This window comes from Pollachius pollachius (assembly GCF_949987615.1).
Source record: "Pollachius pollachius genome assembly, chromosome: 1".
Classification (NCBI taxonomy): Eukaryota; Metazoa; Chordata; class Actinopteri; order Gadiformes; family Gadidae; genus Pollachius; species Pollachius pollachius.
Genome location: NC_136934.1, coordinates 1462607 through 1478079, shown reverse-complemented (window position 1 = coordinate 1478079; position 15473 = coordinate 1462607). Strand labels below are relative to the sequence as shown.

At 51.8% G+C, this 15473-nt stretch overlaps 1 protein-coding gene across 1 annotated transcript; it reads right to left on the bottom strand.

Moving 5' to 3' along the window:
* Positions 1 to 102: 102 nt before the first annotated feature.
* fancg (FA complementation group G) lies at positions 103 to 11964 on the bottom strand. Its single transcript, XM_079758174.1, has 14 exons — positions 11827 to 11964; positions 11176 to 11269; positions 10540 to 10665; positions 9942 to 10117; positions 9054 to 9210; positions 8125 to 8255; positions 6646 to 6792; positions 4177 to 4340; positions 3427 to 3493; positions 2796 to 3145; positions 2516 to 2556; positions 2111 to 2278; positions 1041 to 1149; positions 103 to 375 (listed from the first exon to the last, which is right to left on the bottom strand). The coding sequence occupies exons 1-14, from the start codon at positions 11902 to 11904 to the stop codon at positions 282 to 284; spliced, it is 1902 nt and encodes a 633-aa protein (XP_079614300.1). The 5' UTR covers positions 11905 to 11964; the 3' UTR covers positions 103 to 281.
* Between the last annotated feature and the right edge of the window lie 3509 nt (positions 11965 to 15473).

Sequence of the window (15473 nt, the reverse complement as noted above, 5' to 3'; positions counted from 1 at the left end):
AAACAAATAACACCGATGATTATTTAGGTTTATGTTGTGTCAATGTTTTAATCAAATTAAATCATTACCTGTAATTGCACATTACACATTCCTTGATTAGATAATAGTTCTCTCCCTCTGATTAAAATCCGTATTGGTAAAGTGTATACATTCATTTAATTTTCTACATGACAAAGCTAGCAACAACTTAAAATGTAACATGTTCTGATCAGGTCAGTGCATGCATGTAAACGGTGGATTGAAAAAGATTTCAGTCCAAAATGTCGTATTGTAATTCTGTGCTACGTCTGTGTCAGACTCTGTACTCTGCTGCGGAGAACGCTGGGATCCAGCGAAGGACTTGATCTGGGCTCTTGTAGGTACAACGGAAGTGTCCTGCAACGCAAGACATTTAGGAATAGATTAATTATTCATAACCTTCATAACGAACACCCATTACCTTGCATGTACATATACAACTCTGTTTACTAAACTACTGAACCAGATGATCATGCATGACATTTCTTCCCCTCAAACATAAATCCCAAACGTCTCCTGTGACCAAATGCTCAGTAGCTGTTAGAATATTAATTTGTGCATATTTTCCAAAGACTTGATATAGAACATATCAACAGGGCGCAGGGGTCCAGAAGATGTTCTCGAAAGCTCCATCTGGTCGATCATAAAGGACAACATAATTGCAGAGTTGAATGAAACCAACATTTACCCTGATAAGAGTGGTTTGTTCTATTGGCTCCTTATCCTCGCTGAGAGTGATATGAGTTTGGACGACGCTCCTATTTAAAAATATAATACAAATAAAATAATAAATAAATCCAAAACCTTTACGACTATCTTTTTGCCCTTATCGCATTTTGTTTATCTCCTCGGCAGAAGTTCTGCTCAAACCGTTTTTTTATATATCTTTTCCTTTCATCAATAGAAATAAACATTTATATATACATGAACACGAAAAACAATCTTTCCCCTCCGTTTTCCTTCCGGTCGGCCCAAACACACAAGACGCTTAGGCGGTTTCACAAAAAAAAATGGTGTCTTACTCTGCAGGTGATTCAGCAGCCAGGCTCCTCTCCCAGCAGGAGGCCGCCTCCCGGCGTCTGTCCAGCCTCCAGAGCACCTCCCCCAGCCACAGCCCCGCGCTGACACCCCCTAGGGAGACAGCGGGGCGGGGGAACAGATAGACAGCCGACACGAGTTTCAGATCAAGCATGAGTTGAGTTGCCACGCATAGCACAATGCTTTCTGGGATCAAGACGTCAGAAATGCTGGTGATAACTTCCCTATGCGACATGTCACATGACTTTAAAACTGGCGGGAGATCCCTCCGTCTGCATTTCTGTGCATGTGGTCTCAAATAAATGCGGACATAAGACACTCCCCTCAACATATCAAAACATTGCCCTGGTTGGTTGGAATTACCACGTGAGAAATTACATAACTCCTTTCAAAGTGGCGTGTCCTCTCCAAACTATGCTTGTTCAAACAACGAGAAGTGCACCCGTGTCCGACTTGACGTGTTTCTGACTAGTACCGACGGGTGTTCTCAAGTCTTGTGCATGCATGCGCGCAAATGTAGACGATCTGTAACACGCCTACACTCTTCAGTTAGAGCAGTTAGTGAGTGTGTGTGGAGGATGGCTGGTTTAAGAAGCCTCACCTGGCCTGAGTCTGACAGATTGGACTCTGAGGCTGGGGGAGGCTGCACACCTGTTGTTCATTGAGTGATCAATGAACAACAGGTTCAGCCGTCAGGACCAGCCGTCTCCTGCTATCTGTGGAGACGCCTGGTTTAACCTGTCAAACACTGATCACTCCCCCAGCCCCAGAGTCCAATCAGTCGGACTCTGGTCTGCAGGTAGAATTAGTGTACGGACCAGGTGAAACCAGTGTTCGCACCAGATTAAACCAGTGTGCGGACCTGGTTTAACCAGTGTGAAACATGTGAAACCAGTGTGCGTACCAGGTGAGACCAGTTTGAACCAGGTGAACCCAGTGTGCGTACCAGGTGAGACCAGTGTGCGCACCAGGTGAGACCAGTGTACGTACCAGGTGAGACCAGTGCGCGCACCAGATTAAACCAGTGTGAACCATGTGAACCCAGTGTGCGTACCAGGTGAGACCAGTGCGCTGAGCTGCAGGTCCCTGAGGGCCTCTCTGAGCTGGTCTCTCTGGGTGAAGCTGACTCCGCGGCCGGCCAGCGAGAGCCCCTTCAGCCTCCGGAGGGAGCGGAGTCTAGACCCGGGCCGCCCGGAGAGGTCTCCGGGGGGGGGCTGGGTCCCTGTGGGGGACACGGACCTCGTGAGCCATGGGGAGAACCAGGCCGCCTTTGATGGAGCGTGACCAAATACAAGACAACCGCCACCAAGTAAAAGATCACTGTTACGATGCACCGATTTGACATTGTCCGATAGTCATATGAATGATTGGATAGTTTCCAATTTATTCGTTATTATTTCTAATTTCTTCCTTCCATCCACGAATGAAAGCAAATCTGAACAAATAAAGAGACGCTCACCTTGGGTTTTGAAACACACCTTCCCTGTTAGGTTGATACACCTGCAACACAGACACACCTTCATCGTCATCATCATCATCATGACATAGCTCTCACGCTGCGCCACCCCTCAGACCCCCAAGGACCCACCAGACCCAACAGGACCCCCCAGACACACCAGGACTCCCCAGGACCCACCAGACACACCAGACCCAACAGGACCCCCAAGGACCCCCCAGGACCCACCAGACCCCCCAGGACCCCTCAGTCAGACCCCACAGCGCCCCCCCATGGAGCCCACCTGGTGTAGCAGGTCACCGCCTGCTTCCAGTCCTCCAGGGCGGCCTGGCAGTGGGCCTGGAGCAGGTGGGCAGACCCCGCCCACAGCACCACGTCCAGGGGCTCCTGGTCCTGGTCCTGTTCCTGGTCCTGGTCCGGGTCCTGGTCCTGGTCCTGGTCCGGGTCCTGGTCCTGGTCCTCCGAGGGGTCCCCCAGGATGAGCCTCTGGGGGAGCAGGTCCAGGGTGGCGCTCAGGACCTCGTCGCAGAGCGCCCAGCAGTCGGGGCCACGCCCGGCCAGGAGCAGGGCGGCGGCCGCCTCCAGGTAGAGCTCCACCCCCCGCGGCGAGGCCTGGACCGGTCCCGGGGCGACCTGAGACGGGACCGCCACAGAGACCAGTGAGGAACCTCGCTCTCCCAGACGGCCTCGGGAATGGAGCCGTTGCTTTGCTGCGTTTAGCGCGCTTTATCCTTTCACGATCTAGCTCACACTTTGAATTTCTTTGTCTTTTTTTATTAGATGAATTTGTTAATCCGTCTGATTCAGAGGATGTTTGGATTGAGTTTAAGCCCAGGATAGACAGCGTTGTTATGGTGTGGTTAAAGACCCCCCCCGCTACAGTGTCTCTAGTTGGACGGTTAGACGGGGTTTACCGCGTGCTGAGGATCTGATTGGAGGGCGGCCAGCAGGTCCAGGTAGTGCTCCACGCCCTCAGCCACCCTGGGGCCACAACACAAGGGTCAGCCCCCCACCCAGGACCAGCCCTCACCCCCTCACCCAGGACCAGCCCTCACCCCCTCACCCAGGACCAGCCCTCACCCCCTCACCCCCTCACCCAGGACCAGCCCTCACCCCCTCACCCAGGACCACCCCTCACCCCCTCACCCCCTAACCCAGGACCAGCCCTCACCCCCTCACCCAGGACCAGCCCTCACCCCCTCACCCCCTCACCCAGGACCAGCCCTCACCCCCTCACCCAGGACCAGCCCTCACCCCCTCACCCAGGACCACCCCTCACCCCCACCCAGGACCAGCCCCTCACCCCTTCATCCCCAGAACCAGGACCAGCCCCTCACCCCCTCACCCAGGACCAGCCCCCCACCCAGGACCAACCCTCACCCCCTAACCCAGGGTTCATCCCTCACCCCCCCACCAAGGACCAGCCCCTCACCCAGGACCACCCCCTAACCCCTCACCCCCTCACCAAGGACCAGCCCCTCACCCAGGACCACCCCCTAACCCCTCACCCCCCCACCAAGGACCAGCCCCTCACCCCGGACCACCCCTCACCCAGGGTTCATCCCTCACCCCCACTCCCAGGACCACCCCCTCGATGTGAACGAGGGGCCTGGAGCCTGGGGCCTGGGGCCTGGGGCCTGGAGCCTGGAGCCTGGGGCCCTCACCGTCCGTGGAGGACACAGCTCAGGGCCAGGCGGCGCTGCACGCTGGGGGCCGAGGGGACGGCCAGCAGGCTCCCCAGGGCCGGGCTGCTCAGCAGCAGGGAGGCGTTCAGCGGGGACACCTCCGCGGCCATGTTGGGGGCGGCAGGGGGTGGCAGTCTCAGGGCCTGGGGGGCAGACGGACGTTTACAGAGGGCTTCTCTAACCTGGGGTCACTCTCTGACCTCATCGGGGGCATCGGGCTGCTGATACCACATGGGGTCGCAGGAGGGTCTGCGGAAGAAATGAACGACTATATTCTACGGTAAACCATGACTACTATTAGGCCTGTATATCTAACGGTAGAAAACATCTGAAAACGCCTCTGGACTCTCATCGAAGACTTGGCACGGCGCCAGGGAGCCTGGGGCCAGAGGGTAGGTTGGGGGCCAACGTGACGCCAGAGGCTTAGGGGTCAAGGCGTGCTGACGTCAGCCCGGTGCTTTAGATTAGTGTTGCCGGCCCCTCGTTTAAGGGAACTTACGACTGATCGGCCGTGGGAGGCCGTGGGCGGACACCTCAAACGAGAAACAGCTTTGTACGTGAGGATAAAAAGGAGGCCGGGACCTGTTGACCGGCAGTGCTTTGCAAACCACTCCGCTTTGTTGTTGCCTTTTTAACGATAGTCTTTTTGTCATACTTGCTCCCGACTAGTAATGCGCGATATAAACGATATACGATATAAAACGATAAAAAAAAAATGGCCTACGATAGAGATTTTAATTCTATCGCTCTATCGCGATAATGCATGTTGATGACGCAAAATACAATGTTTAATTTTTGGTTTGGTGCAATTCCTTTTCACATTGCAATTTTCGCAACAGTGCCAGAATTCGTCAACAAACCTGCATGTGTGCAAAGAACGTTAACCCATTTGTACCGGCTGCTGTGCAGCGCAGCATTGTATCTAGTAGATACAATGTTGTATCTAGTAGATACAATGCTGCTCCGCGCAGCCGGTACAAATGGGTTAATGGTAAACACGCATTGATGCGCAATCCGGTCTTAAAGGTAAACACGCACAGATGCGTGATCCGGTCTGAATGGGTTAAGTCATTGGACAAAAAGGTCTGGGGCGTTGTAAAGCGTTAAAGAAAAAGGGGGGGGGGAAGCACCGGTGAAAGTAAACAATCATGGATATCCAGCGTGATATACATTGATCTGCGGACTGGTCCAACTCCTTCTCCCTCATCCTGACTTGGAATGTGTTAAATGCATCGGCATTTTTAAGTTTATGTTTTCCAGCATACTTTTTACTTGCTATTGTCGGACCGTCGGGTGGTGGCTCAACATGGAGCAAAGAGGAGACGGAATGACTTTTGGATATCGGACCCAAATATCCAAAAGACGTTCCGTCTCCTCTTTGCTCCATGTTTAGCAACGTCTCCGAGACCACCTCTCCGGCTGGGTCAACCTCCTTTTGATGGTTAAAAATATCACGTAATCGACAAAAATCTTAACAATCAATGATCGATCATCAATTAATCATGCCCATCCCTAATTGTCAGTACAGTGTCTGTTCCTTATCTAGAAAGACACCCGTTTTTCCTGTTCTCTGCATCTTGGGTGGCATTTAAGAACCAAGGACTTAAACTAAGTGTAGTGCCTTTTAGAATGGTTTGCACTAAAGGAAAGAAACCCAATACTAATTTTATTTATCTGCAACATTATGTTGTATGATTACAGTGTTTCATAATAAATGTTCTCGAAATGACATACTATATTTCTCTTTTTTTTAAATACATTTAGCAGTTTGGCTTTCCTTAGGGTCTATGTAACCTGTTCTGAAACGGTTATTTTATGATTTTATATCGTGATATATATCGTTATCGCAAGAGGCTGCAATGTATATCGCAATATGGATTTTAGGCCATATCGCCCATCTCTACTCCCGACCCCTCGATTTCTTTTGCTCTAGTTAGTTGAAGTGATAGAACTCGGTTATTCTCTACCACAGGTCATGATGGGCCCTAGGTGTTGTTTTAAAGGTGACATGCCACCAGGTGTGAGTGTGATTAACCTAGATGTGCGCTGGATAGATCCGTCTGCCAGCCTACCCAGTGGACTGTAGCAAACGTTGCTCATCTGTCCGTCACACATCTTGGTGGACACGCCCACTTGTGATGTCATAAGGGGCAGATTCTCTAAACGGCGTGTAACGGCTAATCACACCACACCTGGTGGCATGGGACCTTTAATAACCAGGGGTAATTCAAGCTCCTCATCGTGTGTATTGGTCCCCTGATATGCCTATGGGGTCGCAGGAGTCATGATCGGCCCTAGATGTTATTTTAAAGGTCTCCGACGTCCTCTTTATAAGAACGGGCTGATGATTCACAGCCTTGAGCAAACACGTGTGTGGAGTAGAGCGATGTGATGAAGAACTGTTGAATGGGGTGTGTGTGTGTGTGTGTGTGTGTGTGCGCGTCCCACCGTGTTGAGCAGCCGGAGACCCTCCACCAGGGCCGTTGCGTTCCCCAGCTGGCGGTAGACCTCTGTGCTGCGGTGCAGGGCAGCGACACAGTGGGGGTCCGTCTCCATGGCCTTCATGAAGCACAGCAGCGCCATCTGGGGGCGGCCCTGAGCGCCGCGGGGAACAATCAGCCCCCACACGTTAAAGGGGAAACCGAGCGGGCCAGGGCACTTCTTCATACGCAGGTTGTGAATAAAATCACGGCCTGCAACATCAGAACGGTGTCCATCAAGCAAGGCCTTCGCCGCCATTTTGGCGCGGAATAAGTCCCGCCTCCGAGGCTCCGGTTCCATCGGTCAAATGTCGATGGGAAATAACACGGGGGTTATGAATGATCGTACAGAACAAACTCTGTGGGTGGCGAAGAAGTAAAAGCTGCTCACGTTTTGAACTACACACTCTTTCCATCTAGATTCCACTTGGGTTCTGGATTGTCGGTGCCGTAAGTAGTAAACGATTATAAATGCTACTTTAACGGCACAGACAATCCAAAACAGAGTTTGTTATGTAGGATCATTCCAAAACCCCATGTTATTACGCAGAGACATTTGACCGATGGAGCCAGGAGCCTCGGAGGCGGGACTTATTCTTCAGAGGTCTATTGGGCTCAGGAGGTAGAGCGGGTTAGCTCGTAACCAGAAGGGTGCTAGTTTGATCCCCGGCTCCTGGAGGGTCGAGGTGTCCCTGAGCGAGACGCCTCACCCTGACTGCTCCTGACGAGCCGGCTGTCGCCCTGCGAGGTTCACACCACCGTCGGTGTGTGAATGTGCGCATGAATGGCCCAAAGCTGTGGCATACCCTGCCACTAGTGATGCACCAAAGCACAACCTTATCTACTTTAAAAACGGTTCAAAACACTTTTTTTTTTAGCTCAGCTTTCCTTTCCTTTCATTTCTACTGGCAATGCCTCGTTTATTTACTGTTTTTACTTGTTTTCATCCCTACATGGTGTGCACTTTATGCCCTACGTATTGTTTGTTTCCCCTCTGAGTGTCTTTGTGTGTGTTTTTCCCTTCGTGCCTTGCATCTATGTCCATCCTGTGTAAATCTCCGTCCTGTACGCTTGCTCTTTGACTGTCCCTGTCTGAGTTTATTAGGTCTTTAGTGTCAGTCTCTGACTGCTTGGCTATATGTACTTTTTATTGACTATATGTATCTTATTTGTACAGTGCCCTTGGGTACCTTGAAAGACGCTTTTAAAATAAAATGTATTATTATTATTATGAATGGGTGAATGTGAGGCAATATTGTAAAGCGCAAATCTACAACCAGCGAGGTCAACGGTCCAACTTGTCCAATACTGTGTCCCATTGCAGTGATGTCACAGCCTAGTGGCACGTGTGCGAAGCAGCACCCGTATACCTGATGAATGATAATAAAGATGGAGGAGGTCAGGCAGGTGTCTCTGCGTGCTGACGAGAGACAGGTGTGTGTCTCACCGTGTCGGCGAGGCAGCGTCCTGAGAGGACGTGTGCGTGGGCCAGGAGGTCTCGGGGGGCCGGGAGGGAGAAGGCTCTCTGGAGCTCCGACAGAGCGTCTGAAGGACGGCCGTTGCTCAGCCACTCGGCGCCTGAACGGAGACACGTTTGTAGAAACATTAGCCGTTGATTTTTTTTTAAAAATAGATCTACATTTCTATTTCTGTCCCCAGGAGCAGTTTGAGTGTAAGAGTGTAGCGCTGAGCCACAGCCGATCTCACACTCCTCAGAATATAACTCCGGAAATAGCCTGGAGTCTTTCTGACTCCTGCTGTGGCAAAACTGATTGTTCAGCCCCCCCCCCTCAGGCCTCCCTCAAAAGCCCCTCCCCCAAAACACGGGGCTAGCTCGCTAGCATTAGCCGCAGGTCTGCTAGCCTCGAGGAAGAATCAGGCGGCTTTAGAGGGAGGGAGGGAGGGAGACAGACAGACAGACAGACAGACAGACAGACAGACAGACAGACAGACAGACAGACAGACAGACAGACAGACAGACAGACAGACAGACAGACAGAAAGACAGACAGACAGGGAGACAGGGAGGTCCAATCACGTCATTCTGGCTGAATGACGTGATTGGACGAGCTTGTGACAGGCCTGCTGCAGCCAGATGAGACTGGTTTCAAGTGTTTGTCATAGCGTTGACTTCATTGATTGCTCTCGGATGTTAACAAATATGGCAAAAAATGCTGTTAAACATCCCATGACATGCCCCCAGGTGTGAATGTGAATGTGGACACGCCCACTTGTGATGTCATAAGGGGCAGATTTTCAAAACGGCTTGTAACGGCCAATCCCACTCACACCTGTTGGCGTGTCATGGGGCCTTTACTATGAAGGCCTCCGCACGCCTAAAGTAGCTTCAGTCCCGTCGTCGTAGGACGGCTCAGACCTCGGGCCACGACGGTGCAGACGTCCAGCAGCTCCGTCAGCCGCAGGGGGTCCGCCACCAGGCGGGGGGGCTCACGGTCCGACGGAGACAGACTCCTCTTCCTCTCCTCCTCCTCTTCAAGAGCAGACAGTCTGTCCGACAGAGAGGAGAGCTCGCCCTGCGACACACGAAGACAGGAAACCACCTCAAGACCAGGCCGCTGTCGTCAACGTGACGTTTACACTAAACATGTTTAACGCATCCCCAAACTGAGGAAGAAACTCTGATTTGTTTCCGTTCTGGTCGATTGCCCCTTCCTCTGTAGACTATTACAATTTGAGTCGGCCCCTTGCTAATTTCTGACCAATCCTCTCATCTCTCCCTGATTGGTTCATGGAATCTATCTTGCCTGTTAATCACGGTGAATGCAGAAGTTCTCAATGGAGGAGATAAGCAGGGAGGGGGCAGAGAGGGACAGACTTATTTTAAAGGTCTCACTCTCCTGTGTGCTCTCTCTCATCTCTCCACTCTGACATACAACACGTTGCAACTAATGGCAGCCATCTTAGAAAACAGTCTCAGGTCCCCAACGTGTGAAGATGAGTTCATCAGCTTCAGGTCCTGTGTTTGTGTGTTTGTGTGTGTGTGTGTGTGTGTGTGTGTGTGTGTGTGTGTGTGTGTGTGTGTGTGTGTGTGTGTGTGTGTGTGTGTGTGTGTGTGTGTGTGGACTCACCCTCAGCTCCTGTGTGTGTGTGTGTGTGTGTGTGTGTGTGTGTGTGTGTGTGTGTGTGTGTGTGTGTGTGTGTGTGTGTGTGTGTGTGTGTGGACTCACCCTCAGCTCCTGTGTGTGTGTGTGTGTGTGTGTGTGTGTGTGTGTGTGTGTGTGTGTGCGTGCGTGCGTGGACTCACCCTCAGCTCCTGTATGTGCGTGAGGCGGTTGGAGGACAGCCACACGGCCCACTGCAGACAGAGCAGACGCAGCGTGGCGAGCAGCAGGGGCCCGTCAGCCAGGGCCCTCAGGGCAGAGCTCCAGAGAGAGCAGACCTCAGAGGAGGACCCACCGGTGCCCCCCGCGACCCCCAGAGCTGAGGGGGGTCCGCACAGTGGGCCGTTAGAACTAACGTCGAACCACTCTGGTTCATCCTTCAGAGCCGAGCGACATGGACTTCTTTACTAGTTAATCGTTGTAGAAAACATTCAAAATCCAAAACAACAAACTGCGACAGTGAATTCAAATCGATTCGATTGTATCCGTGTGGCCCTTAAACACAGCTACAGTCTCAAAGGGCTGAACAGGCCGTATATTAATAAACTTATGAACCGCAGCTCCTTGAGTGAGGAGCAGGTAGGAGCATCTTGCTCCAGGACGCCCACTGAGAGACTGTGGGCGTGGGAACACACATTACCACTAGCATGTATATGATTAGTATATGCTACACGTGAACCTCCTAAGATGGCCGATGTGATTGTGTTATCTTGTTCACCACTAAATAGAGCCAGTGGTCACCTCTCTGCAGGCCGTCTGTGAGCAGCGACTGGGCCCGCTCCGTCTGGGCCTGAGCGACGGAGAACACGCACGCGTTGAACCGCACCGCCAGCTCCAGCTGAGACCGGTCCGGGGTGGAGGGGACGCCTGAGGACAGAGAGGGCTTAGGAAACGAGGGGAGAGGACTCAGGAACCAAGGGGACGCCTGAGGACAGAGAGGGCTTAGGAAACGAGGGGAGAGGACTCAGGAACCAAGGGGACGCCTGAGGACAGAGAGGGCTTAGGAAACGAGGGGAGAGGACTCACAAACCAAGGGGACAAAGGGCTTAGGAAAAGAGGGGAGAGGGTTTAGGAGCCGAGGGGAGAGGACTCAGGAACCGAGGGGACAGAGGGGAGAGGACTTAGGAACCGAGGGGAGAGGTCTTAGGAACCGAGGGGACAGGACTTAGGAACCAAGGGGAGAGGACTCAGGAACCGAGGGGACAGAGGGGAGAGGACTTAGGAACCGAGGGGAGAGGACTTAGGAACCGAGGGGACAGGGGGGAGAGGATTTAGGAACCGAGGGGAGAGGACTTAGGAACCAAGGGGAGAGGACTTAGGAACCGACATGAATAGACCTAACACAGTGACGTCATCAGCACCACTCAGCTCAAGCACCTTTGATCTTCAGCAGCAGTTTGTGGAACTCAGCGGAACGCTGCGTCATTCTGCTGGGGTCTGGGTCGCGACTGAACAGGTGCTCTCCCTGTCTCTGAACGAAACGAGAAACGATGAGAACACGTTTAATCCAGAAAAAGTACGGTTATAGCCTCCAGGGTGGCTACAAGAAGTAGCATATGGTCATGAAGGTCCATGAAGGACCACACTGACAGCTCTGATCAGCTTTAATGACGCTGAGAGACACGAATGCATTGACGTTATATCAAATAATAATCAATCATCAGTGTTTTGTGATGTGTTCCGTGATTACAGAGCAGAACGTCAATCAGTCCTCCTCATCTTTACACGCACTGGTGAGCAGAGAACATTACCAACATGTGTACTGGTTGGGAGAGCAGCTCCACTAACATTACCAACATGTATACTGGTGTGTACTGGTGGGGAGAGCAGCTCCACTAACATTACCAACATGTATACTGGCGTGTACTGGTGAGGAGTGCAGCTCCACTAACATTACCAACATGTATACTGGTGTGTACTGGTGAGGAGTGCAGCTCCACTAACATTACCAACATGTATACTGGCGTGTACTGGTGAGGAGTGCAGCTCCACTAACATTACCAGCATGTGTACTGGTGTATGGGTTACCTTCCATTCATCCACCAGCTGGTTATTCCCCAGGACCCAGAGACCCGACAAACTGCGCTGGCTTTCTAAATCAGCCATCAAACTGTTGCGTTACCAAACTATTTCAGAAGAACACTTTATTGTCGGGAGTGTTATTGTTATTTGAACTTTCCCTCACGTCCTACGTCGACAGGAAGTACCGTGCATACAGCGCCCAGCGACTACTGCTCCCTGCTGGACGGTAAGGGAACACAGCAGACTAGTATACCGCCACCTGCTGGACAGTAAGGGAACACAGTGGCCTACGATACCGCCCCCTGCTAGACAATAAAGGAACATGCAACAGACTACTTAGTAAAAAAAAAAAAGCAACACTCCATCGTTCGTCGAGACTTCCACCAGATGGCGCATTAGACCAATGTAGAGGATGTTCTGGAAACTTCATTCTCAGTCCCAAGCTTTGGAACTCCGATCACATCTATTTATTGACTCATTATTGCCTCATCATGTGCACAGACACACACGATAACCCCCTTGCAGCTCATCCTATTGTAAACGATGGTGGGAGTGAGGGAGGTAGTGAACGACTGCAGATACAGAAACCCTTGAGAGCAGAGTGTGTTGTGAAGGCATTCAATGATATCACAGACAGAAAGGTACACATCCAGGTAATGTTATTCAAAGGCAATAAGGTGGCAGAGCTGAGTCACGGTTAGGTCTGCCAGGACAGCCATTTCCTCCATCCCTCTCCACCAAGGTGACTCCCCTCTCTCCCCCTCTCCTCTCCTCTCCTCTGATCACACCTATTTGTGATCCTCTCCCCCCCTCTCCTCTCCCTTCCTCTCTCCTCCCCTCTCCTCTCCCTCTCCTCTCTCCCCTCCCCTCCTCTCCCCTCTCCTCTCCTGTCCTCTCCTCTCCCCTCTCCTCTCCTCTCCCGTCTCCTCTTCTCTCCCCCTCTCCTCTCCTCTCCTCTCCTTTTCTCTTCCCTCTCTCCTCCACCCTCTCCGCCCCTCTCCTCTCTCCTCCTCTCCCCTCTCTTCTTCTCTCCTCCCCATCCTCTCTCTCTACATTTTTCGTCACGTTCCCTTGTCTCTGTATCTGTCACATTTCCCTCTAAAGCACATGAGGGTGTAATGTGACTCGTGGACAGAATATGAGCCATGTGCTGCTGTGTCTTCAGCGCTCCTCAGAACCCCCCCCTCATCCCGCTGCACTAGTGATGCCACGGTCGTACTGCCTGGCTCGCACAAGTTTCAACGTACATTTCCATCGCCTCTGCTCAAGTCTCTGATTCAGATCGGAGTCCACTTGTTCTGTGGTGCAGCATTCTACCTATTTCAACATTTCTGTCCGTCTCTCTCTGTTATTCTCTCTGTCTTTGTCTGTGTATCTCTCTCCCTCTGTCTCTCTCTCTCTCTTAGTCGTTGTCTGTGTGTGTGTCTCTGTCAGTCTCTGTCTCTATTGCCTCTCTCTGTCTCTTACTCTCCTTTCTCACCCTCTCTCTCTCTCTCTCTCTCTCTCTCTCACCCTCCAAGGTCAGGTTTGTTCTAGAGAGAGAAAAGCTGTCCACCTCCCTTCCTCCCTTTGAGCCTATCGGTGTCATACTGTCGGGAAGTGACCCCACCCTCCGCTCCCAGCAGCTCAGTGGGTTTCCTCGCTCCTCCTGGCTGTCGTATCGCTGCAGGTTCTGCTTCACTGAATACATGTTTCAGGAACATGACACCCCACTAAGAATAAAGACCACTACATCTCTTATTGACCCCCTCCTCTGAACTGTGTGCTTTTGACTCCCAGCGGAGCGCGAGGCCACGGTTCAACGCCCAGTGACCGACTCCAGGTCTACAGCCAGTGCCTTGGCCAAGGGCACAGGCAGCCGCGTCACCTGGGATTGAACAGGAAAGCATGAGTCCCATGGGAACAGCTCCTCAGAGAGATCCCTGCGGGGTTTGAACCCAGAACCTCCTGGTCAGGAGCCATCGGGCCCCAGCCGACGACCAGGGAGGAGTCAGGCTCCCGTCCCGCCTAGAGGTCATAGAGGTCATAGAGGTCATAGAGGTCGCACTGCCATCCACCACCGAGGAGGCTTCACTGAGGTCCTCAGTGAACACAGGGAGAGGAGGAGGAGGAAGAGGAAGTGGGAGAGGAGGATGAGGATGATGAGGATGATTATGATGAGGATGAGGAGGAGGACAATGACGATTATACTGAGGAGAAGGATGAGGATGAGGAAGAGGAGGAGGAGGACGACGATGACCATGACGACGATGATGATGATGATGATGATGATGATGATGATGATAAGTGAGTGATTTCTGTGAGCACTGGCCAGATGTTCCAGTCAGAGGGTTCCATTCAGCAAAAAATGAACCCATTCTGTTCCAGAGCTCTACTTGATATTGTGGATGGTGACGGCTGCTTTAACCTGCAGCCTCACCCACCCCATAGTCTAACAGCCTGACCCGGGCCAGGTGAGGAGGAACCAGCCCTCAGCAACACACACACACACACACACACACAGTCGTAAAGGAGGACTGATGATGAGATAACCTCAAGCACGGCAATAGCAAGACACAAGCTTCTCACACTTCTGAGGTTCAATTCTATTGATCAATATAATGATGCCGTAGAAAGTCATCCTAAAACCATGAAATATTAAAGCATGCAGGTCAATAAAGTTGAACACACAGCATCCATGTGTCAGGGCAATCTATTATAGTCTGTTGTCCTCATACATAACACATGAAGTGGGCCAGAGGGGGGATAAGACGCTATAAGATGTAGGTCCTATACGAACAGTGCAATATGTAAACGCACAGTATATTCACTTCCAGAGAAACATGCAAGTGATTTATTATGCGAATGAGCTTGGCACGACACGTGTAAATAATCGTAAATGCATATCATGGACCTTTTACCAATATCTACCATTTGAACATTACCAGCTGTTCCTTTAAGATAATGAACTCGTCCACCTGTGTGTGTGTTTGTGTGTGTGTGTGTGTGTGTGTGTGTGTGTGTGTGTGTGTGTGTGTGTGTGGGTTTCACAGAGACCAGGAGATTAAGGGAGAGGAAGGAGAGCGAGAAAGAGAGAGAGAGAGAGAGAGAGAGAGAGAGAGAGAAAGGGGGGGGAGAGAGAGAGAAAGAGGGAGAGTGAGAGAGAGAGAGAGAGAGAGAGCGAGAGAGAGAGGGAGAGAGAGAAAGGGGGGGAGAGAGAGAAAGAGGGAGAGTGAGAGTGAGAGAGAGAGAGAGAGAGAGAGAGAGAGAGAGAGAGAGAGAGAGAGAGAGAGAGAGAGAGAGAGAGAGAGAGGGATCAATATGTACTGTAGGTGTGGTTAGCTAAAATCTGTGTCGTCAAAGCAAGTTATCCCTCAGGCTCAGCAGAGAAGGAGCCGTAGCCTCTGTTGTGTTGTGTTGTGTTGCGTTGCGTTGCGTTGCGTTGTGTTGTGCTGTGCTGTGCAGATTTCCTCCATGCTCGCTGCACAGGACATGCAACTGTCTGCTCATCTCGCCCTCTTCTAACCACTAAGCACCGTAACCACACAGACCCACAGATACGCTCACACGCGGCGATCCCAGATGAACACGCACGTGTGAGCGGGACGCACGGCGGCCGCCGTGAGACAGAGCGTCTGTCAGCGGGCCAGCAGGTATCGTCCGCGATGGCCGGT